Source organism: Rhinatrema bivittatum, chromosome 10, assembly GCF_901001135.1.
Source record: "Rhinatrema bivittatum chromosome 10, aRhiBiv1.1, whole genome shotgun sequence".
In the NCBI taxonomy this organism is placed as follows: domain Eukaryota; kingdom Metazoa; phylum Chordata; class Amphibia; order Gymnophiona; family Rhinatrematidae; genus Rhinatrema; species Rhinatrema bivittatum.
In genome coordinates this window covers 60,631,927-60,657,471 of record NC_042624.1, presented here as the reverse complement: position 1 = coordinate 60,657,471, position 25,545 = coordinate 60,631,927, and the positions used below count along the sequence as shown (strand labels likewise).

At 43.2% G+C, this 25,545-nt stretch overlaps 1 protein-coding gene across 5 annotated transcripts in view; it reads right to left on the bottom strand.

Annotated features, from left to right (window-relative positions):
* Positions 1 to 25,545, bottom strand: part of CEP350 (centrosomal protein 350) — a 358,722-nt gene that overhangs the window by 261,370 nt on the left and 71,807 nt on the right. For all 5 annotated transcript variants that reach the window (XM_029617504.1, XM_029617506.1, XM_029617505.1 and 2 more), the window contains exons 4-7: positions 24,887 to 25,001; positions 15,572 to 15,743; positions 14,269 to 14,867; positions 3,189 to 3,302 (exon numbers count right to left, since the gene is read on the bottom strand). In XM_029617504.1, coding sequence (XP_029473364.1) covers positions 3,189 to 3,302; positions 14,269 to 14,867; positions 15,572 to 15,743; positions 24,887 to 25,001 — 1,000 coding nt within the window. The remainder of the gene's footprint in view (positions 1 to 3,188; positions 3,303 to 14,268; positions 14,868 to 15,571; positions 15,744 to 24,886; positions 25,002 to 25,545) is intronic.

Genomic DNA, 25,545 nt, shown 5'->3' with positions numbered 1-25,545 from the left:
CTGTCTGGATACCAGAATTTCAATAACTCTTTGTCGCAATTGTAACTGCTTGATTATCTTGCTCTCAATATCCATGCTGTTAATGCTAGAGACTGAAAATTAAGATGAAGGACTAGTCCCTTGTATTGAGTTAACAAGTTTGGGAACTGTTAGCTCCTGCTAGCTTGGGTAACCAAGGGAACCAATTCTGCCAAGGCTAGTAAAGAGCTATCAGAATCATTTTTCCTTTGCTCTCTCTTAGTTTTAGAATTGTTTTTGCCAATAGGGGTATTGGTTGAAATGCATACACTTTCCAAGAAATCAGACAGGCATCTCTATCGCATTTTGTGATGGTCTTTGTAACAATACCATGATAGTTTGTGATTGAACGGAGATGCAAAGAAGTTTATTGCTGGTGTTCCCCACGTTGTAAAAAGGTTCTGTAACATAATACTGTCAAGAGACTACTTGCATGGTAATAACTGACAATTTATCAGCTATTATGTTGTTTACCCAGCTATTATGTTGTTTACCCTGATAGGTAGATTGTTGAAAACTGCATTTTCCTTTTGGTTGCCCAGCTCCATAAAGCTATTGACTCCTTGCAAAGCCATAGGATCCTGTTCTTCCCTGCTTGTTTAAATAGAACATGGCTACTTGATTGTCTGTATTTGTAGCATTTTGTTTGTTATCCAAGATTTGAATGCCTTAGATCGTTGAATATCAATCAGTTCTAGTAGACATATGAAGCATGGCTTCCTTTAGTGACCATTCTCCCTGTGTACAGATTTTGTTGAGATGCGCCCACTATCCATGATGGGATGCATCCATTATTATATTCTGTATAGTGGGTAACCACAGAGGTTTGTCTGCTTTGTCCACTAAGTCTGAATTTTATAGCTCTTTGTTTTGCTGGATTTTGCAGCCATATGGTTGAATAATCTGATTCCACCTCTTAAGTGCCACTGTGCTTCTCTTATTTTGAGTCATGCTATTGGCATCACATTTACTGTTGATGCTATGTGTCCCAGCAGTCTCAGGTATTTTCTGGCTGTTATCCATTTTTTTGATTGAATCTCTCATGCTATCCTGATTAACTTGTTTGCTTTTTTCATTGGAAAGTATGCTTTTGCCTTGGTCATATTTGTGTGTTCCTATGAATTCCAGTTGCTGCATTAGGTTCATTTGTCACAATTAGTTAGGAACCCTAGATCGTGCATTGTTCTTATTAGTAAACTGGTATCTTCAAGTGAATATTCACAGGATAGACTCAATATTAGTCTGTCGTCTAATTATGGAAATACTAGTATGTTCTTGTCATCTGAGGTGAGCTGCTACATTTGCTAAGCATTTGGTGAATACCCTGGGCATTGCTGCAAATCCAAAAGATAATATCTAATTTTAGTAATGCTGGTCTTGTAGGGTAAATTGTAGATATTTCCTGTAAGCCTTGATTGGAATATGTGTATAGGCATTTATTAGATCCAAAAATGTAAGCCAATTCCTTTTTGTCAGAAAATTAGTATTGTACCTGTTGAGTTCGTTTGAACTTTTCTTTTTTAGAAAGCTGTTTAAATCTCTGTGATCTAGTTTGATCAAAGGTCACCTGTTTTCTTCAGAATCATGAAAATCTGGTATAGAGCCCTGTTCCTCTTTTTGTTTGGGGAACAGGTTGTATTGCTTTCGCTTGAAGTGACTGCAACTCCTCCAGTAGTATGGTGAGTTGTTCTATTGAGTGCTGTTGGTAAATTGGGAGGTTTAATGTTACTTCCTAAACTTTGAAAATGTGCCATATTCAAACCCCATTGGTCTATTGTTATCTGACTCCACTGATTATTGAAAAACTATAGTCTTCCCCCTACTTCTAGGTATGGGAATGAGATTTGGTATTTGTCTTAGAGTCAAGGAGGAGGAGTGGACCTCTATGGTAACTGTGGGTTCTGCCTTTGTTGAGATCTGTACTGCTTTTGACTAGTTTGGGGATGTTGCCCTTGTTACTGCAGCTGGTGTTGCTACTGTATGATTATTGGGCATTGTGTGTCCAGATAGTAAGGATTATACCTTTTTCTTTGTATTTGAAGTATGAACTCTTGAAGGGTTGTGTTTGTACCTTCTTTGTGTTGCGTCCTGGTGTAAAGAAGTAAAACCGCAAAGCTGTATTCAGATTCTTTATTACTTCTACTGTCTCTTTCACCTTATCCCCAAATAAGTTCTCATCTGTATATGATGTATCTGCTATTTTTTCATGGACATCATCTCTTAGGCCTGAAGCTCTTAGCCAAGCTAGCCTTCTTGCTGCTATAACTGCAGCAGATTCTCTTGTGGCGGTATCGAAGGAATCCTAAATTGATAGTATCATAGGTCTTCCATAGCCTTGTGTTTACCATGGGATTGCTGGACCTGAGGCACCACGGATTCACCAGGGGAAGTCCTGTCAGAAAAATCTGCTGATTCCCTGCACCAATGCTTCCTGGCACTAATAGCGCTCAGCTCTGATTTTTAGAGCTTAATGGTTCAGCCCTGTGCATCTTCAGTACTGACCAGGCTCAACTCACTTGTTTCTTTAGGCTCCAACAACTATCAATGCCTATATTTGTTCTTCAGGATCAGATGAAATTGAATTTTGGTATTTTTCGTCTTATTCTGAATCAGATGAGCTTGGTTGCTCATATTTTTGGTGGAGTTCTCTAAATGCTAGTGCCCTCAGAGAAATTCTTCCAAAGAGACAGCAGTTAGTTATATAATTTTCCAGTCCAAGGCATTTAAGGCACCGTGAATATAAATCCAAATAGGATATTTTATGCTTTTTTTTTTTATGGGCTTTCAGAAGAAATTTTACCTGTCGACACCTTTCAGTTTGACGCAGTGACACAGTGAGAAAAGTTTTCTTCCAACAGTTCACTGAGTGGACGAAATTAGACCAAAGCATAATCCCACGCAGGGATGCTGGCGCAGGAAGTTCCATGCATGCTCAGTAGCTGAAGTTGAACTTTATGAGCTATGAGTAGAAAAGGACCCAACTCTGCACCATGGGAGGACATCGCTCATCTTCTGTGGCTGTTTGTTGGGTTTATTATGGAGCAGCACCATAATGCAGCTTCCAATTTGAAGTAACATTACTTTTTTCCCTTGGGGCAGCAGCGCCTACACGACAGCTCATGACTGCTGGGGAAACAAAAGGACAAGTGTGCAGCTCGCCTGCTTCTCACCTGTTAACTGTGCTGCTAGTTCCCCATAAAGTTCTCGGCTGATGTTATGAAACTGCTCTTCAGGCCACACTTTTCCATCAGGAGTTCGAATCTTAGTCTCTATGGGATTAAATCCTAAAAATGGATAGAAGGCAATTAGAATCTACTGCTAAAATTCAGCACTCTCCCAAACATGTGATTTTTTTTTCATTCTTTTATAAAATTACATCCAGGCAAAAAAAGTGCACAGTAAAATAAATATTTGACTGTTTGGATTTTTTTTTTTTTTAACTTTTTGCTTTATTTTTTCTCTTTGTAAGTTTTATTGATGTTTTTATTTCATGCGCCACTTAGGACTGAGGATAATGTGGCATACAAACAAAATAAATAAATAAATTAGCGCACCAGTAAACAGAAAAGGTAAATTAAATTGGTAAGGATAGCAAATATTTTCCTATAATAGTTCTCTGGCAGTAGTTTTTTCATGCATCTACACTGATAAGTTCCATGATTGTCACATGCCATACTAAAAGGTTTTGTGAGGTAGATTTAAACTGGAGGTAAAAACAGAACAAAAAAGTACAACATTTTGGGCTGGATCTAGGGCACAAGTCAGCAAAGGTGTGCACTATGGAGCAGGGGACTCAGGTTCAGATCAATCTGCCAGGGCTGTTCGGACCTAAGCATGCTGAAAAGATGGCGTAATGAGGCCTGGAGAGGGTTAAAAGAATCTCTCTATGCTTAAGTCATACTAATGTGCAGCATATTTTTATTTTATTTATTTATTTGAGTTTTTTCTATACCGGCATTCACGGAGTTCGTATCATGTCGGTTTACATAAAACAAGGGGTGATCAATAAATTATAAACGTACATAACTATAACATGAGTATACATTTGCAAAATATAACAAATTATAACAAGTGCACAGAAAAAGCAGTTACAATAAAACAAGGATGGTTCTAACTGGGAGTTGAAGAATAGGATGATAGAAGTTTAACAAGAAGTTTAACAAGAAGTAGAACGTGCAGTGGTTGGTAAGTCTGTATCAGTTTAGTGGTATTCAAAACAAAACAGCAGACAATATATTCAAAACAATATATTCAATATATTGTTTATATATACTCAATATATTCAAAACAAAACAGCAGACTCAATGCCTCAATAACTGCTGCACTGAGATCACCTAATGAGATGACAAAAAAACTTTTCAGGTATTACTGCCAAACATGGCTAGTGCCAGCACTGGTTCTATGTACCAAGACCCCCACCAACATAACCAATCCTATGACTGCAAGGTTCTGGAAACAGGCCTGGTGTATGCCCACTGCAATCAGATGGGAGGGGATATAAAATAGGGACAAAAAAATCCCCTGGTGGCTACAAATCAAATTTCATGGCAACTTATCCTAGCCCTAGATCCAAATGAGCTGGAAGACCAAAGGGTCATAAAATAAATAAACGGAAGCCAACAACAGTGCAGTGTGCTACCTTGTGTGAGACCTGGGTTGGACTCCTGAGCCTGAATTTTGCTCCATGGGCTGGCTGGAGATGCAGTGGTGGTAGTATTCACAGCTCTTTAGCAAGTGGAATTGAGGGGCGATGTGAGGTGGAGAGAGGAGGGGTGTGTCATCGCACTACAGCCAACACCCTGTGGCAGATTTAGTGTGCAAATGAGAAGAGAGGCAGGGTACCACAACCCATAAAATGCATGGAAGCCATTGGTATAAATATACATATATAAAAGTAATAAATACAAATTATACACAACCAACATTGAAGTACAATAAAAATGTATGTTTCATTGAATTTATCAAGAAAAATATCAAGAAAATCTTGAAGTTACAATACAGTGGATAACGCAATCAAATCATCCAGATTACCCGCAATATGAGGGGATATGAAAAGGAAATAAAGGAAAAAAATACAGCTGGTCTTAAATTTAAATTCATAATCACCTTACCTCTGGACAAACCATAAACTCTAAGAAGTACTCACCACATGCATTTCCCTATTAACCAAAAAATTTTCCAAACTGCTCTGGATCAAAAAAAGCAAATTTAGCATCTGATAAACTCATCTGGCATTTACATGCAAAAAAACAGACTACAGAGTCTACATCTCACTGCTGCTATATATATTGCAGATAATGGTGCAGCGGTGGGATGTATTCTATCCATAGGATCCTTTGGTTTAAACTGAAAACAATTTTCAGAAAATTAATAATAAAAAAAAATTTCACCCATAAATTCCCAGATTTTGCCAAAGGTGACAATCTGTTTAACAGATATTCGCCCTAATTTTAGGCTAATGAAAAAGCTGCTCCAGAGCTATAGATGCAGCATTTCAGGACTCCAGCCACTGCTGGAAGCCAGTGTGGGCCAAAGCATAGGTTGCGTTTCAGGTGCCGCCCATGCCACCTCCTCATCACCTAAGCAGACAAAGTGCCTGCTGTCTGGTGCCATGAATGCATTTGGAGCACTTCCCGGCAGGCTCCCTGGCCCTGCACAAAAGCAGACGTGCGGTGCTGCACGGCGCAGGAGCGTCAGTAAGCTGCTGCTGAAGACGAGAGGAGAAGCCCGGGCCTACCACCAGTAAAGATAAATGCTGTTGCAGTGCGGAGAGTCAGGGAGGGGAGAGAGGGAGATTCTTGGCAGGGAGAGCGGCATGCTAGGCCAGGGATGGGGTACAGATGGGCATGCTGTTCAGTGGGTAAATCTACTTAATTATGTTTTATTGCCCTGGCTTCTGTCCACAAAATAAACTTCGATATTTATCCGGCAAAATACTGAGTCAATTTTTTTCAACTGATTTTCTCCAGTTTTTGTTCTGGTCATAATAAATCCTGATAAATTCCCATGAAAAATAAACAATAAAAGCCAAAAATGAAGGTCCCTAGTTATCCAGTCTTTTTTGCATGGAGTACAATATATGTATGATTGTGAATGGGGAGAGGTTGTGTACACATCCACTACAGAGAGAGCCTAGCACTCAGAGTACATATATAAAATACACACCAGTGCCCTAGCCTTCCGCAACTGTGCAGGAGAAACGACAATTTGTTTTGCCACTTATTTTACAAGAATCAACATCTCTGAAAGCTTTAACACCTGAAGTCAACCTTCTTCTGTTCTCCACCTCTTCTTCCTGTCCTGAAATGAAAGTGAGCCAGGTGGAGGTGAGATTGGAATGGATAGAAAAAGCAGTCTGTTTGATCCCTCAGAGACCACTTAAATGCTCAGCAAACCAAAGATGACTGTGATAATTCCTGGATGGAGTGATGTTCCCATAGAAGAATTTCATCTTTATACAAAGGTTCTTGCAGCTGCATACATGCCAATCATACACCATTTACAAAGACCTGGATGTGTTTTGGAAGTCTGCAACAGTTGGCATCTCACAAATGGCAGAGGGGGCATTAATTTCAGTTCATGGAAGCCTTGAAGCTTGGTTACTGCTCACAAGTTTCAGCTTGTACTAATTCAACCGCATTTTGTATTTCACCATGTGCCCAATATATGTGCTCATATCTTTCTGTGTAATTAACAATATGACAAACTGCTGACCCTGAGGGCATTTTTAGCATACATAGGTTTATATACTCAAAGATTTATTTATTTATTAACTTTTATTTACCGACATTCGTGAAGCACATCATGCCGGTTTACAAAGAACTCAGGTGGGAGATACAGTGAAACAATATAACAATATAATATAATATAACAATGACGAACTTTCTCAAGGAAATACAAAAAGGACGGGTGCACCATTTCAATTCAAAACAAAAGGGACATTTCACAGCTAAGTTTGTAATTTATAGGCCTTAACCTGATAAACTGTTGATTTTTGTACTTGGTACATTTGTATTTAATTTAAATATTGTTTAAAGATGTTTTTAATTAAAAAACAGAGTTTTTTTGCATAATCAGAGGTGTGAAACTATGGAAAATTATGCAGATTTGCCATATGATTGCTGGATTTTGAAAAATCTGCCACAGGATTTTCTAGCTCTTGCCGCAGAATCTTGAAAAATCTGCCAAAGGAAACAGGAGGCTCTGCATATACATAAACTTTGTTGAATAACTGTATGTGTGTATAAGTTCCTTAAAATGCCAAATGCTGAGGCCTTGGACATCAGATTAGAAGTGTATTAATAAGAATTTCATAAATTAATAATAATGCATTACTCACTCACTCCACTGTTCATGGCAAGTAACAGGAAAACAATCAGCATTAAAAACTAACTTCTAAAAGGTTGGATACTGTTAGGGTTTTAATAAGCCTAGTCCCCTAAGACTACTCCTCCTGTGTCCTCTCATAATAGCTCAACTCTCAGAGGCTCACTCAGCATCTTTATTAGCTACTCTCTCTGCTCAAGTACCAGGTTCTCAGGGAAACTCAAGTTTATACTACCAGGGAGGCCTCAACCCCTCCTACAAACTATTCTGTAATAAGATTAAATAACACTTCTGAAGCCTTTGACCTATGGTGAGGTACTCTGTCTACTTAATCAGCCACACACAATAGCCAATTTACCAATTAATTTCTTTAAACTCTCTGGCTTAGGGTAAGGTATACTGACTACCTAAATCAGCCACACACAAATACCAGACAGATATATTGTCTAACTTCTTTCAACCCTAGCAAAGTTAGCAAGCCCCAGTTTTTACCACAAGCTAGCAATACTTGAACAATTCTAACCCTAGCTTTCAAATTCAAGGGAAGCAAATCCTCCTTGGTGTGAAATTTTTAAATTACAGCATATTAAACAAACAAGTAATATTTTGCTTCCTGTTTCATTCCAACATGAACAGAGATAGAAAAGTATTATACAGTAAATAGATTTACTACAACTAAGACCTGATCCGAATATGGGGAAAAAGTGCAGACCCCTGCTCCCAGTCAGAGCAGGGGTCTGCACAATGTAAGGCTCCTACATCCAGTTCCCCATGTCCTATTAAAGCATTAAACAGCTATTTGCTCTCAAATAGCATGAAACAATTCACAATATACAATTGTAGAGTATAACTCCAGAGTGTTATTTACAAAAGCATGTCTAATCTAAATGCCTCTCCCACCCTCCATAAGAAACTTTCCCCACCTGAAACCCTGCTCCAGTGTCAGCTTCTTTTGAAGATTTCTCAGTAATGAAATAGTGCATTCACCAGACTTTATTTTATATGCATTTCAAAATCATAAGAAAAAAACAACAAAAGTCTTTTTGACCTATGATTATAACCCTAGATACTAGTAATAACACTGTAATTGGTGTACACAGTGGCATGATTTTGGATTTACTATTTTTCCCTAAGTTGCTTATTTTGATAAGTGTTGTTCCAAAATATCTAGACATCACCAGTGAACATATGATGGCACAAACCTACTTCTTGCAACCCATTACATCATGGGGTCATATACAAATGTAAAAGGTAAGGGAAAGAATGGGCTCTTGCGGTACCTCACATTAATTCCCTTAATCAAGATTTAAATTGACCCCACTGTGACCTGCTCACTCTGTTCCATAAGAAAATATAAAAACCACTACAGTACCCAACTTTTGATCCCTACTGCACTCAACTGGTCAACCAAAAGAGATGCTTAGCAGTAAGATCCAAGAAAGTCACTACCACATTACAATCCTTACCTACTTCCTGATGCAGATCATCTAAAAGTGACACCAAATGAACTTGAAACCCTGATGGTATACATCTAAGACTGGTCTAAAAATCCAGATAATTCCAGTAGCTGAAATACCACCTTTTCAAAAATTTTCCACAAAAATGGCAAATTGGATCAGAGAAGGCTTGTTTGTTTTGGTTTTTTTTTTAACAGAGGTTTCACTACTGATTGGTTTTAATATCTCTGGAAAGATTCCCTCCACCTAGGAGGCATTAATAACTAATATATGTAATCTTGTTAACCACACAGAAAGACAGGGATTCTAATCAAATCCAGTTGCTCTCAATGTATGCAAAATTATCAGTTAGCTGCTCCCCTGTCACTAACAAAATATTCTCCCAAACATCTTCCTTTACCTATTCTGTCTCTCAACAGTAAACCCTCCAGCGGACCACGAGGACCCGACGCCCGACGTAGGAGCTGGGAGCCAGGGCCGCGCAGCCGGCGCCGGGACCTATCGGGGTAAGGCCTGTAAAGCTCGCCCTACCACCGACAGCCCACCGCCGGCCACGAGGCCAAAATTAAAAATACTCACCGCCATCCAGGCGCCCGATCTCAGCGCCGACCCCCTTCCAGGCGCGCAGCCGATGACGTCACCGAGACGCGACCGGGAGGGGATTTAAATCCCGGCGCGATCTTCGGGCGCTCTCTTCTCCCTCGGCCCTCCAGCGGACCACGAGGACCCGACGCCCGACGTAGGAGCTGGGAGCCAGGGCCGCGCAGCCGGTGCCGGGACCTATCGGGGTAAGGCCTGTAAAGCTCGCCCTACCACCGACAGCCCACCGCCGGCCACGAGGCCAAAATCAAAAATACTCACCGCCATCCAGGCGCCCGATCTCAGCGCCGACCCCCTTCCAGGCGCGCAGCCGATGACGTCACCGAGACGCGACCGGGAGGGGATTTAAATCCCGGCCCATTCCCCAGGCGCCGCGCGCCGGGCGTCGCGCGCCAAAGGAGCGCGACAAAGGGGCCTGCCCCTTTGTGCGCCCCTTAGTGCAGTCCCGCAGAGCAGGCCTCTCATCCGCCATCCTACAAGAAACCGACTAGAAGCCAACAACTGGTCTCCAAACCACACGCAGACGTCCAGTAACACCCAGACGTCAAATAATCTAAAAGTGAGTAAAACCTCACCTAACACCCCTGCAGCAACGCACTCTCGCAACGGACCGCCACCACAGGACTCACAACGATACATGCAATTTTATGTTCCTCAGTCCTCGCCTTTACAACTCTTAATCCAAATCTCATCCTACAATTAACCCAAACCGCCCCTGTGCCCCCTTGCCAACCAAGAGTGCATGACCTTACAAGAACGATACTTAACTCAATATTTTTTGTTGTTACCTATATTGCTACTGTATTGCTAGAACCTATACTGTCTTTTGTGCCTGCCTCTGTATGCCTCTGTATGCTCGTCCACTCCTTGATGTCCACGTGCTCCCTTCTTAGCGCAGACCAGCCTAATTTCCCCACACCCCAGAGAATCCAGAGACTCCTCCCTCAAAAGGCCTACTCCACCCTCCCTGCCTCACCACACCAGACATGTGCATACAATCTGTACCCATCCTATATCTCCCTCACTTGCGCAAACCCCGCGCCCCCCCTCTCCACATTGCCAACCCTCGCAGCTCGCTAATACCCATCTTGACCTCTCCCCTCACCGAATTCCTTGGCCTAATCACCCTCACCTTAACCCTCATCAATGCACAATCCATCCTAAAAAAAGCCCCCATCATCCATGACCTCCTCACGGATGATAACCCTGACCTTTTTGCCGTCACTGAATCATGGCTCAAAGAAACAGACCATGTCTATCTCAATCAGCTCCCCGGAACACTATACGACACTTTCTCCATCCCAAGACCTAAAAAGAGAGGGGGTGGGCTACTCCTAGCCGCAAAAAAAGCACCTCAACCTCAAACTCCAACCCATCTGCCCCCCGCCCAAACTAGAAATCGGACTCTTCAAATCACCCACCCTCCAGATCTGCCTCATTTACGCCCCACCCAACCTCATTGAACACGACCCCTCCCCCCTCATCGAATTCATTATAGACAACCTCAAAACAGACTCTCCCGCCGTGATCCTCGGAGATTTTAATCTCCATGTGGACTCCACTCCCCGCACCCCCTCCTGCGAAACACTCCTAACCACCTTCGAAGCCCTAGGTTTCAAACAGCTCATCACTTCCCCCACTCACAAGGCAGGGCACACCCTCGATCTCCTATTTATCAACTCCCATCTATCCACACCCTGCCCCCCCGCAACAACCCCCATACCCTGGTCCGACCACTTCATCATCAATGCCCAAATCAACCTCACTCCCCCCACCAAGATATCACCAACCCAAAGGAAAATTGTTTCCTTCCATAAACCCTGCTCTTCTGAAAACATAGCCACAGCTTTCGACAAAGCTGTAGAAAACCTGGACCTCTCAAATCCAGATGCAACCCTTCACTCCTGGAATCATATAACCAAATCCATAGCCAATAAACTCTGCCCCGTGCTACACAAAGAAATCCCCGTCCCTCAGAACAAAAAAAAACCCTGGTACTCCAACGAACTCCAAAGTCTGAAACAAGACCTCAGATCAAAAGAACGCCTGTGGCGCCGCCTTCCCTCCACCCAACACAAAGCAGTGTATAAACTCTCACTGCACAACTACCGACAAGCCACCATCATCGCCAAAAGGGACTTTCACGCCAAAAAAATTCACGACCTACAATTCAATGCCAATGCCCTCTTTTCCTACGTCAATAATCTCACCAAGACCCCCCACCCTGCCACGTCTGAAGAAAACTCCAAGAAAAAATGCGAGATCTTGCGAATTATTTCCAGCACAAAATCTCGAACATCCTCCAACGTTTCCCCCATAACCCCATGACCACATCCCCCCCCTAAAAACGATAGCTCCTGCATCAAAGCCTTCGACCCCACCTCCACGCTAGAAATTGAGACCATCCTCAAAAAAATGAAACCGGCCACACACCTCCTAGACGCAATCCCCTCCAAAACCCTCCTCTCCATACCCACCACCATCGCCAAACCCCTAGCTAACTTCATTAACTGCTCCCTTACCTTCGGCAAAGTCCCAGACCCCCTCAAACTCGCCGTTGTGAAACCCCCTCCTAAAAAAACCCTCCCTTGACCCCTCTGACCCAGCAAGCTATCGGCCCATATCCAATCTACCCTTCCTCGCGAAAGTCCTCGAGAAAGTAGTCAACACCCAGCTCACCGACTACCTCGAGGACCACAACCTCCTGCACCCCTCACAATTTGGTTTTCGGAAAGGCCGAAGTACCGAGAATCTCCTCTTAGCCATCACTGACACCATGCTCATCGGACTAGACCAAGGAAAATCTTACCTACTGGCCCTTCTAGATATCTCGGCAGCCTTCGACACTGTCAATCATCAGATCCTTATCACACGCTTGACAGAGATAGGAGTCACCGACACAGCGCTAGACTGGCTCACCTCTTACCTTACTAACAGAGAATACCTCATAAAACTTGATAACTTTGAATCATGCCACATTCCCCTCAGACAAGGCGTTCCCCAAGGATCATCCCTTTCCTCCACCCTCTTCAATATATACCTCCTCCCCCTCTGCAACTTACTCTCAAACCTAGGCCTGGACTTCTTCCTATACGCCGATGACGTACAAATTCTCATACCCATTCAAAAAACCCTCAATGAAACCATCCTTTTCTGGGAATCTTGCCTAGTCTCCATCAACGCCCCTACTAACCGACCTACACCTTGCTCTCAATGCAACCAAAACCGAACTACTCTTTATATCCAAGCAACCTGAACAAGATACCTCCACCCACACCACCGCCCCCCTACATCTCCCCCCACACTACCCCCCTCCGTAAGAGACCTGGGAGTCACCCTTGACCAACACCTGAATTTCAAACCACACATCAAGTCCCTCCTCAAAGCAGGTTTCTACAAACTCCAGATCCTCAAAAAACTCAAGCCCTTACTCCATACTCAAGACTTCAGATTAGTCCTACAGTCCACTATTTTCTCCCAAAGTGGACTACTGCAATGCCCTCCTACTAGGCCTCCCTTTCTCCACCATCAAACCCCTACAAACTCTTCAAAACGCCATGGCTCGTATCCTTACTAACACACGTAAAAGAGAGCATATCACACCCATCTTAGTAGACCTACATTGGCTGCCCATCCAGTTCCGCTCCCAATACAAAACCCTTACTATTCTTCACAACACCCTCTACAATAACAACTCCCCCTGGCTTAAAGAAATGCCCCACTTCCACCTCTCCACCCGCCAGACTAGATCCACCTCCACAGGCACTCTCCACACTCCCCCCCCTCAAACTGCCCGCCTATCCACCACCAGAGAAAGAGCCTTTACCATCGCAGGCCCCGCCCTCTGGAATTCCCTTCCCACATACCTCCGTCTTGAACCCTCCCTAACCATCTTCAAAAAAGGCATTAAGACCTGGCTCTTCCGACAGGCTTACCACTGCTCCAGCCCCTCGTAGTCCACCCCCCTAATCTGCCCCGGCCCCTTATAGTCTACCCCCCTGAAACCCCCCCAATCGCTCCCCCCTGTCTCTCCCCTGCCTCACCACCCTGAATCCACCCGAGCCTCACCCGTCAACCCACCCATACCCCCACCCTCCCTCCCCTTACCCTTTCCCTATACCCCCGCCACCCTCCCACCGTGCTCCACTGTAACCCAGTTAAAACTTACAACCTATATGTCGAAATCAAGACTCCGTTATTACCTGCTGTAACTGCTGTAATAAGCTAATACTTTATATATATGTGTTTAATTGTTTAATAAGTTATCTATATAATCCACCATAACTGCTGTAATTAAGCTTTAATATATATCATTATATAATCTATTTATTCCTCATTAACCGCTGTAAAAAAATCAACCTTGTTCTAACCTCATTAAGCAACCTATCCTGTAAATACTGATATGTTCCTTGTACCTTTCTCAGCTGCTGTCTTTCCTCCTTTACCTCTCTCCCCCCTCTTCCCCCCCCCTCTTTTCGCTCCTGCTCCACTCCCCCACTCCCTGTTTTTTGTAATTTCCTCCTTTCTCAAGTTTATTGTAAACCGGCGTGATGTGCTTGCACGAACACCGGTATATTAAAAGCTGTTAAATAAAATAAATAAATAAATAAATATACCATTTCTGGGTGATCAAAACCATTTAGTACTGACCCACCAGACTCCTAACTACATCCTTCCAATCATCTCTCAAAATTCTTCACATATCTGATTTATCTTAGCCTGAAAACACTCTGCAAACTCACTACAGAACTCCTCTAATCAGTTGGTAATACCACCTCACCTCAGTCTCCTAAATATAAGACTTTCATATGTACAGTATCCCATCTCTTGCTAATTATAATATGGTAAGGAAGAGAGTTCTACATACCTTTGTATGCTGGCGCAGGTGGTGCTATTGTTACTTTTCGAACTTTGGCTGTCATGGTGTTCTCCATATTTATCAACATGACGGGCTGATTGGAATAATTCTGGTGCCGGCCTTTGCTATACACCTCTTCAGAGTGCTCCCACTGCTTCCGGATTCGTTCCTTCAACTTCTCCAGTTTAGCATCACTCTGCTTGCGCTTCAGGATCTCCAATCTGTGAGAACTGGAATTGCTGACTGATGATTGAGGAGTCTCCACTAACCGCAAACCTGTTTGTTCCATTTTTTGAACTGCATTTTGGCCCTCAGTTGCTTGGGACTTGCTGGTCAGTTCTACCTCTCCCCTCACTGGGGCTCCTTCTGAGGTCTTCAAGGCATCGATTGCTGGCCGGTCATTCAAATACCTGACAACTGTGTCATCTACAGCAGAGGAGCGGGTGCTATCAAAATCACTGCTAAGTATGTTCCGTGTTCCTTGGTCATGAATTATGCAGCTCATGCTTTCAGTCTTTTCCTCTATTTCACGGCCCTCCAATCCAGTCAGCAGGCACTTGGCTTCCAATTGACTAGATGTCAAATAAGATGAGGTACCATAAGTATCCCTAAAATAAAAAAATATATATTTAAAAAACAAAGTAGACGCACCCTTCATATGATTGCCTTCAAACAAATAGCTACTTATAACTTACTTGGCGATCATTACTGAATGTGGGTAAAACAGCTGCATTATGAGTACTGAAACTGAAGTAAACAGTAAAGCTACAAATCAAAAAAGTTATTTTCCATTTGCTCAAAAGAATGAAATATTACACCTATATTACAACAGAAACCAACGATGATATAATACACTAGCATTACACCCACAGGAAGCAATGCAGGTCCATTATACCTGTATAATGCCAAAATACCAATGTATACTATACAGCAGGAATGCTTCTGCAGCTAGAAAGGGAATAACAAAATATGAAGAGGAAGGGAGATTAGTTGTCTCAATCACTTGCAACACTGGCATGCAAAAATCAGCTTCACTGTTCATTATTCAAAGTCAAAAAAATGGTTCTACAGCTGTCGCCATGAAAGGATTGGGTTACATAAAGTAGCCCAAGTATGTAGGCCAACCAGCAACTATTATGTCAAACAATAAAGGCAACAATCAACTATACATCTACCAGAGCTGCTCAGCATCCCAAGTCACTATGAATATAAGATGCAGAGAAGTACATATATCTGACTGAAGGGAGGGAAAATTTTATATTACATTTAAAGCCCATGCATGGTATACGATCACTGTGGCTTTAGCACTAACCTGTAGGAGGCGATGGGCTCACGGAATTCTACACGGCCACTCTTTTCCACATTGCTGTCCAGGGTAGTAGCTCGCAGAGGGCTACGAGACAACTTCTCCTTGGATAGCTTGTTGCGGCTGGAGGACTTGGAAGCTTGAGGAAAAACTGAGGAATCCTCCAGATATTTCCCATCTTTAAGGAAATAAGGAATTTTCAGTAGGTTGCATGGATTTATAATGCAGTTGTCAGAGTTCAAATAATGTACTTTCCTGTCTAAAACAATTTTCCAGCATGCTACTTCCACCAACTTCTGCCTCCGAACAGAAACTATGAGAAGAAAACTAATTAACGAATGGTTAAATCCTGGGAGAGCTTTCCTTGTGCATCCACTGAGCAACACCACCTGAGACTATACAAACATTACTGTTTACCTGCTCTATGCTGATAGCTTTGTGAATCCCAAGAGGAAACACCAAATGGCTTATTAAATTAAACCAAGAAAGAGAGCATAAAAACACTGTGCTGAAAAGCTTCTTGCTGAAAACTGTGCAGATTTTGAAAGTGAAATACATGTAGTCATATTTTCATTGCCCTGACTAGTTACTGCTTGGACATAGAGTGATATAAATATATTAAATATAAGTAACTATTCAAAGAGGTGGAGGAATAATTTGAAAGATTAAATAAACTTTAAAATAAGAATAATTACCTCAAAGATATTTTATTTGGAATGTAATTTTGGTTTTCCCTTCCTTCTCTATGGCAGCTACTGTATTTGCATGTTCTCCCTCACAATCCAGCTTCTCCTTAAATAACTCTGGGTTTATGTCATCATGGACTGTTTGCTAGGCATACAACAGCATCAAGAAGACTAGGTGCATCATTTGTGGCATGGTGATAAATCTGGCCACTAATCTTCAAGAGCTGACTGCTACATACTTTTATGATGGCTATCATAAAAACAGAGTTCTTTCAGGGTTAGGATTATAACTGCAAAAGTTTAAAATTCTATACTACCTTAAAAAATGTTATTTGACATCCATGTGATATAATCCTGAATGAACGGGGCTAGAACTGGCCATTATGGTCTCATCTGTGTAACAAAGCAAAAGAAAAAAATGGGACTAAATTTACCAATTTCAACAAAATTCAGTCAAGCATACAAAACTTGTAACAAAGTGAAAGAAAGGTGTTAGCGAGCCTGACAGGTGTCATGCACAGAAGTGCTAAGACCACCTGGACTGTTCAATCATCCACCTTCAAAAGAGATATTTAAGGTTTTGGTTTTTTTGAAGCAAATAAAAAGAGTCATAAATGTTATCATATAGAAAATCCAACAACACGGCCGGTTTTTCACTGAGAAGTTTCCTTAGGGGTAAAGCAGAGTTGCTTACCTACAACAGGTGTTCTCCTAGGACAGCAGGATGTCAGTCCTCACACATGGGTAACATCATCGGATGGAGCCTGGCACAGAACTTTGATCTCAAAGATTCTAGAGTTTTCAGTATGCCCTACTGAGCATGTGCAGCTATAGTGATAACCCTGCCCCCTAGGCAGAGTCCCCTCAGTCCATGATATAGCTAATTCATAGAGAAACCAACTCCCAGGGGAGGCGGGAGGGTTTTGTGAGTTCTAACATCCTGCTGTCCTAGGAGAACACCTGTTACAGGGAAGCAGCTCTGATTTCTCCTAGGACAAGCAAGATGGTAATCCTCACACATGGATGAATATATAGCTCCAGGTTGTCCATGCAGGATAAGGCAGTAACAAAAGGGGAAAGGCACGATTGCCTAGCTGGTGGCTGAAACACTCCTCACAGAGAAGGATCCCGCCAGGCAAGGATGAATGATAGCGATCCTTGAGGAAGACAGCCATAAAGTCCAGTAAAGACCAAGGTAACTACTGAAACGGGGGAAACCTGGAAAGTCACCGGGGGCAACACTGGACAGGCTCCCTCAAGGATAGACCTGCTGCGCCTCAAGTGTACAAGGGAGAATGCTACACAACTATTTTTGGGGCCGGGACCCAGAGTAGTGATCCCTCGTCCAGGAGTGGAAACAAGAGACACCCTTTGAAGGGGTGCACAGTGGGATGTCCAGAAGGGAACCCGAAAGGGTTGCCCCAGAAAGCAGAAGAATCTCCCCTTTCAAGTGGGGAGAGGAAAGCCACGGGATCGGGGCCTCCCAATCCTGATAGACTGAGCAACTCCACGAAGGAAAGTAGATGCACAATCACAGACCGCAGAGGCGCCGAAGCAACTAACTCACCACAGACTATCAGCCTTGGATAAGGGAGATCACCACTGCAGTCCCCACAGGGGTCCTAGCTGAAGATGGTCCAATGACCCCCTCAGCTGCTCCTTGGTCCTGGCCTACAAGGACATGCGCCAAAGCAGAGGATCGGGGCCCCGGATCAGAGAAAAACTTCTCAAGGATAGAGCCTCAGGGACTGTTCCACAAGAACATGGTAGAGGGTGAAAGACATAGGCCTCTGCTGAGAAAGGAGAGGATGTCTAGCCACTTTCACAATGTCTACTCACCTCAGGATCCAACCAGGAGTGCAGTCCTAGGTCAGACCTGCGGCTGCAGAACACAACCTGTTGTGACCGCCTGGAGGGAACAAGTACGCACACACACACAAATGCCCAGGTAACAGAGGAAGCCCTCTGCTGTGAAAGCACGCTGGGTGGAACTCATGCAGTGGTAACCCATCCACGAATGGTGGCATACCCATGATCATGAGCGCTGTACTTGTGGCAGAAACCCCATGCCCCAGCAAGGGCCGAGAACCACATGCCAGAGTTGCTGGTTACACGTCACCCCACAACCAAGCAGAGAGTGTGTAATGATGCCTCCCCCGCCAGGGCTCCTCAGCACTATGCAGTTCGGACTGACGCAGAGGCCAAGATCAGGCCGAAAAATGGCAGAACTCTAGTATGGTTGAGGACTGTATAGCCAGGGAGAATGCAACCTGCTAGCGTCAGAGGTCCTTGGAACAGATGCCTCATCTGTCCCAACCATGCCAGCTGTGCATCAATGCCACAGTAACTCCAATGGAGTGGAGAGGACAGTGTGACGGCAGCGTCCCCAGCATCACTGCTGCCCTGGATAAGGCATTGTGGAGGGTGGCAGCCTATGGCGTCGTCCCCTCCAGTACCAGAAAACGCTCCAAGAGGCGGACCATCAAACTGCATCAGAACCAGCTCACCTGCGAGTCCCACTGGGAACCACTGCAGTGAAGTCCTTGATGAGTGCAGGTGCTTATTTATTTATTTATTTATTTGAAGAGTTTATTAATTTATGGAGGACCGCGGTCATGTCCTGTGATCTATAAGCAGTTTGCCAGTGAATAGTGCCATTCCTGGCACCCCAGATGCCCACAGGTGTCGATGCCCCGAGGGCCCCAACATCCGAAGATATGGACCAATGAAGCCATGGGCGTCTGCAGGGAGAGGCCCTGCAGTCCCTCGACAGGTCATAGATGTCAAAAGGAACAATGACCGCTAGTGCTGATGGCAATTCCCCTCGGCTCACCAATTCGTCCAGTGGGGGAGGGGGGGTGTCGATGCTGAAAGCTTAATGGCCTCGCAAGCAGTACAGCCGACGAGAGCCTTGCTAGCAATCAATACTGATGATGTGCGTATTTTGGCGGGGCCTCCAACCCTGGGATCATAGGCTGGAGGGTCAACTCTGCAGTGGACGCTACACAGGAGCCCCGAGGGCACCGGGCCACTGTAGACAGGTATACCAGCTACCCCTGCACTCGATCCACAAGTACCTGGCAAGTACCCAAACATTAGATAAATCATAAGCTACTATTGCTTATTAATTACCATAATAGCAGTTTAAGGATTTTTCCTCTAGGAACTTATCCAAACATTTTTTAAACCCAGTTACACTAACTGCTGTAACCACATCCTCTGGCAATGAATTCCAGAGCTTAACTATGCGCAAACATCCAGGAATCTCTAATTTCGAATTTATCATCCTTTCCTCTCTCTGATATGCATATACAGGTTTTAGAAAGTGGACTTTCCTTTGTGCCCACTCCCCATTTTGATTTGTTTGCCTGCGAAGTCAGCCTTTTCCGGTTTGTCCATTCTCTTAAGATTCAACTGTTTTTGGCTCAACACCTGCCTTCTGCAGATATTTCAATATTAAAGAATCTGTCTTCTTGAATCCTCCCAGGGGCTGAGGATGCTGCGATAAAGACCTTTCACCAGTTGGTGTTAAAGAACCTTTATAATGCAGCCGCTGAACCTCAGCGAAGCCGGTATTGTAAATCAACATGAATTTTTAGCACTACAAGAGTTGCAGCAAAGCCCGGACGTTATTATAAAACAGCTGAGAAGGGGGACAAAATTGTTCTCCTTGATCGACAAGAGCGTGAGATTTATCGGCAACTAAATAATACCCAGTTTTATCAACCTTTGATACAGGATCCTACCCCTACACTGCAACAAGATATTTCAGCTGTTGTGACAGCCGCTTGTAATGCTGGTTTCCTTACATTTAAGGAAGTCTCTTTTCTACTAAAATCGTTTCCTGTAATACTGGTGTCTTATGTGTTACCTAAGATTCACAAGAGACTTACTGACCCACTGGGACGCCCTACTGTTTAAGGTAAAAAGTCTTTGATAGAACTTTTATCACATTTCATAGAATTTTTCTTGGCACAGTACCTCAAGCTTCCATCTTATGTTCACTATTCTCAAGCAATGATTTCCTGTTTAGAACATCTTGATACCACGGAACTGACACTTGTTACTTAAAATATTGAAGCCCTTTATATAAACATACCACAAGACAAGGCCATCACAGTAGCAACGTATTATTCTGACCAGTGGGCAAGACCACATCGGATACCAACTGATTTTTAGAGTCCAGTTTTAGAGTTAGCTTTGACAAAAATTGTTTTTGCCTTCAACAAAGTGTTTTACCAACAGACTTGTGGTACAGCTATGAGGGCCATCATGGCCCCAGATCTAGCTAACTTGTATGTTGGAACTTTTGAAGCTTGCTATTTAACAGATTTTTCCATTTAAAACTAACATTTTGCTTTGGACACTCTACATAGATCATATTTTTGTATTGTGAAAGGGCATGATTTCGTAATCTGGTTGAAGTTGTTGGACTGTCATTTACATTTTACAGCTAATATTCATCCAGATTATATTTCTTTTTTTGGACATTTTGATATGTAAAACCTCTACTGGATTCACTGCTTCATTATATTATAAGTAGTCAGTTCAAAAATGCTTTTACATTTTTCTAGCTGTCATCCATGTACTTCAAAAGAAAACCTCCCGGTAAGTCAATTGTTTAGACTGTGTCATGTTTGACATTTGTTGTTGATTTCAAAATTAAAGCTAAATCCCTAAGTAATCAATTTCTGGCTAGAGGTTACTCTAAATCTTGTGTGCGTAAAGCCGATTGAAAAGCCAGATTTAGCCAATCAGCTGATTCAACAAAATGAAGCACTTGTGTTCTTTTTCACCACAAATTCATGCAGTTTGAGCATCTATTCTATGTAACTGGAGAATATTACAGATTAGTGATGTTTTTTGGGACACCCCCCCCGAGGACTGCATACACCAGAAACAGCAACCTGAGAGATCTGTTGGTTACACATAAACCAGTTGAGTTAGCTGTCTTCTCTGGTGGTGCTCACCATCTCTGCAGTCACTGTTCTGTTTGACATGTGTCTATGAATGTCACATCTTTTACAGTATCCGCTAACAATTTTGTCATTAAGTTGAAACAAATATGTTTATCATCGGCTGTTAATCTTGTCAGATGTCCTTGTGACAAGGTTTATGTGGGGAAAGCTAAGTGGAAAATTAAAACCCACTGTTGTGAGCGTGGGGGTGCGGTCTCTTGTTCTAGGGGGTTCAGCGCCCTTGGATCACGGCATGGCTCAGGGAGGAGCCCCAAGACACACACTGTGGGAGGTGAGAGTGTTCAAGCATGGGCAGGAGCTGGAACAAGGCTGGACCAGGATTGAGACGAAACATCGAGGAACTGGAACAAGGCAGGCTCAGACCTCCACTGGACCTACAAGCATAGGTGAGACCCAGCAATGCAACGCTGGTCTAAAGAGAAGCCCTCCGGCCACTCAGTAGCCCTTCTAAAGCCGCCGCTTGAGAATGATGAATGCATGAGGCCAGACAGAGGCTGAGGGCAGGAACAAGACGAGACAAGGAACTCAGGAACTTGGAAGACTCAGACGAGGACTCGAGGAACTTGGGGGACTCAGGATTCAGGCACTAGTACAGGGTGAGTGCTGCACAGCAGCGCACCCTATACAGCCGCCCATGGCTGGTCGCAGACCACGCCAGAAGTGAAGCAGACTCCAGACGAGAAGATGAAGACTTGGAACTGGAAACATGACGAAGATTCAGGAGAGATTTGTACAGAGACGTGCCCTACACAGCTGCCCGTGGCTGGTTGCAGATCATGCTGAAGTAGAGCAGGCTCTGGCTTGAGTCTAGGGCATGGATGGAAGGAGGAACAAGGGGCTCCGAAGACCGGGAAAAGGGTTCAAGAACTCAGATTGAAGAACAGACCTCGGCATTAAAAGCAAGGGCCTTCCGGAGACTAGCACTGCAGGCGTGAAGACGGGCCCTTGTGCCACGAAGCGCCCTACACAGCCCCCCAAGGGCTTGTCACGGACCACAATGGTGGCACACCAAGAAAGATGGATGAGCAGGAAACCTGGAAGCAAGATGAAGAACTGGAGACAGGAACACCAGGACTAGGACTAGAACATCAGGAACATGGAACGTCAGGACACTGAAGAGACTAGGAAGGAGCTCCAACAAAGAACAGGAATATCCACGGAGACCAGGAACATCTAACACGGAACCATTTAGACAAGACCACAGAGGACCTTGACCAGACAGAGGAAGCATGGACGAACATAAAGATCCGATGCAAAGGCCTCAAGGAATGGAAGCTGAGCCCTTTTATAGGGCTGAACAAAGCACAGGAAGATGACATCATCCATTGGGGCCCACAGGGCTTTTCCAGTCACTGGCCCTTTAAATGTTGAGAGGAGGCTCCGATGCGAAGAGAGAAAGTCTGCGTCGGCAGCGTCCCTGCTGCGGGGAAACAGCGGCGTCTGGCCGCAAGGAGCGGCAGCAGTGGTCCGGGGCAGCATAGGCCGCAAGAAGGAAGAGAGTCCTGCGGCGTCAGGCTGAGAAGGTGGAGGAGGCGGTCGGGCACCGGCCTGACCAGCACGAAAGCGAGAGGCTGCTCGCAGGATGGGTTCCACGAGCAGCATCGTAAACACCCGCATGACTGAACATAGGTCTAGTTTATTACATCACAGCCCGAATGCACATTTAGTAACACACTGCAATGAAAAACGTCATGTTTTTGATGATTTACAGTTTTGTGTAATAGACCAATTGCCAGCCCACTGGCACGGCTGGGCCTTCAATCGCACACCGTTACAACTTGAACAGAAATGAATATTCAAATTTCATTCTGGCTCACCACTGGGTCTTAATGCTGATTTGGACTTCAGTGCATTTCTAGGCTGATGTTGTGCGTCATTCTGTAGTCATGAGTACATGCTCTAATTTCTGCAGGTGGAGTTTTTCATTGAGCGTTATATGAAGTCTTTGGCTTTTGCTTTAGTGGTCCTCCTGAGACACTTCTTTGAGACTATTCGTCCTGTTATGAATGGTATTTCTAGCATGCAGATAAGTACTGTTCTTTATCATCTTTTGGATGCATGTTGAAACTCGCTTATTTTACAGCTAACAGTCACAGTGGATTACAAATTTAAATTTACTCCTGAGAAACTTCTCAAACACTAGCCATGTTGTTGATAACCCTTATGTTTGTTTATGTTTTTATTGCATCAAAAAAACCTTAAATCTCTGTATTGAAGGTGGATGATTGAACAGTCCATCAGGCTTGCTGACACCTTTCTTTCACTTTGTTACAAGTTTTGTATGCTTGACTGAATTTTGTTGAAATTGGTAAATTTAGTCCCATTTTTTCTTTTGCTTTGTTCACATTATATTGGGACTTGTGGACTCTTCTTTGGTTTTTTTTTTATTGATTACCTCATCTCTGTAACACCAGAGAAAAACAGCTAGCCTCTCATATCCATAGCATGGATCAGTATTTCAAAAATACACACGGCAAGTAGTGGCATTTTAAGTTAAATTTTATCACAAGTCACTGTTTTTGAAATTGTTTTAGCAGCTCCAAAGAATTCTCTTGAACCACTCAGGATAACCATGCTCAGAACAGTATCAAATTATCTCACATGCAAAAGAATCCAATTGTTCATTCAATGTCTCACATTCTGTGTGAAATCATGACCATGGACCAATCCAATCCAATTAAAGGAAGGTAAGCTATGAACCTCCTGCTTATATGGTAATGGTAGGCAAACCAAAGCCTATGAGAGACTTTGATCCATCTTGCAGTTGAATCAACATATCACCCTCAGTCTGGAAATGGCATCCATATGCCTTTCAAAACTCCACTCCTCTCAGGTGGTTGTAACTCTAGTAGGTGAACTAAGCCATCCTCCTCAGACTGGAATGGAAATCGGAGGGACCCATCTACCCCCCTGCTCCTCAAGATGGAACTCAGGAAAATAGTTTAACGAGTTTCAAAATGACTTACCAGCAATTACTTTAAAACCATATAGGGTATTATTGCTTGCTATGTGCGCTTTTGAAATAATGTATAGGTGCTTCATTTTAATTCCCATGTTCTCCATCGTGAAATGTAAAGCACAATTAACTAAGTTACATACCCAAAGGGAACTTGGAACAATTCCTTCCAACAATACATAAGTCACATGATGATCTACAAGTATGGCTGTATTCAACATGCTTATAATAGGAGACACTAATGGAATAAATGACAAACTTCACAAGTAGAGTCAACAGCTCCTCGCCCAGCCACAGCAGTAGTTCCTCTTCCCGCCGGGCCCAGATTGAGAAATAGTAACACTGCTGTTATATTGACATTTGTGGCACTGCTATTACATCTTCTGAATAATGTTATACTCACATCTTGTGCCCACTGCTGGTACTGCAGCTTCTTTTCAAATAATACATGCACACACAAAATAATAAACCAGAAAACATCATTAGCCAATCATACAACTTGATTTCAAAATCCAATTCCATAAAGTTTGATTAGCCACCCAAGTGCTCTCCCTATAGTACATGCTAGGAATCTGTAGGGAAAAAATTTCTCCTTATTGCCAATACCACACCCTTCTCACACTGAAAAAAGTTAAAAGTTAGGGAGGAATTTCATTTAAAAAAAAATAAAATGTTAATCCTACCTTCGCTTCTTACTCACCTTTGCGACTTATTTTTCTGGTGGCACTGGTGGAGGGTTTTTTGGTATCCATGATAGAATCAAATATAGCCGTGCTAGTGGGGGCAGCTTCCAGTTTGTTCTCAATGTGTCTTAGCTGGTGTATCAGACAAAAAAAAATAAAGCAATATATGATACTATTAAAAGTAGGAAACTTTCTAGATCAGTGACAGAAAGACCTGGATTTTAGGATGATTACCGTAAATTTTTTATGATAAGGACAACCAAAAATATGCAATTCATAAATAAAACAGACAAAACATTATAGCTGGAAAAAACTATCTTAAGTTACAGATTGGTGGCTTTGGACAGTATCGTAATAAATTGGCAATTACTACTCTTAACCAATAAGCCTTCATACTGATGATGCAACTCCAACTCTGCTTCAATGGCAGGGGGTAAAGAGGAAAAGAGAAATTAGATTCAGACAACGACTAACAAGGACATTGAACTGTACAATTCGTGATAATAAATAAAGCATGGGGGTAACTTGCTTGATGCAGCAGTTACTACCCTTAACTTATAAGCCTGATACTACACTTCTGATGCAAAAATCCAACATCGCTCTCTGCTTGAATGACAGGAGTTAGAGGGAAAATTGGACTCAAACAGTAACCAACAAGAGCCCTGACCTTGGTGGT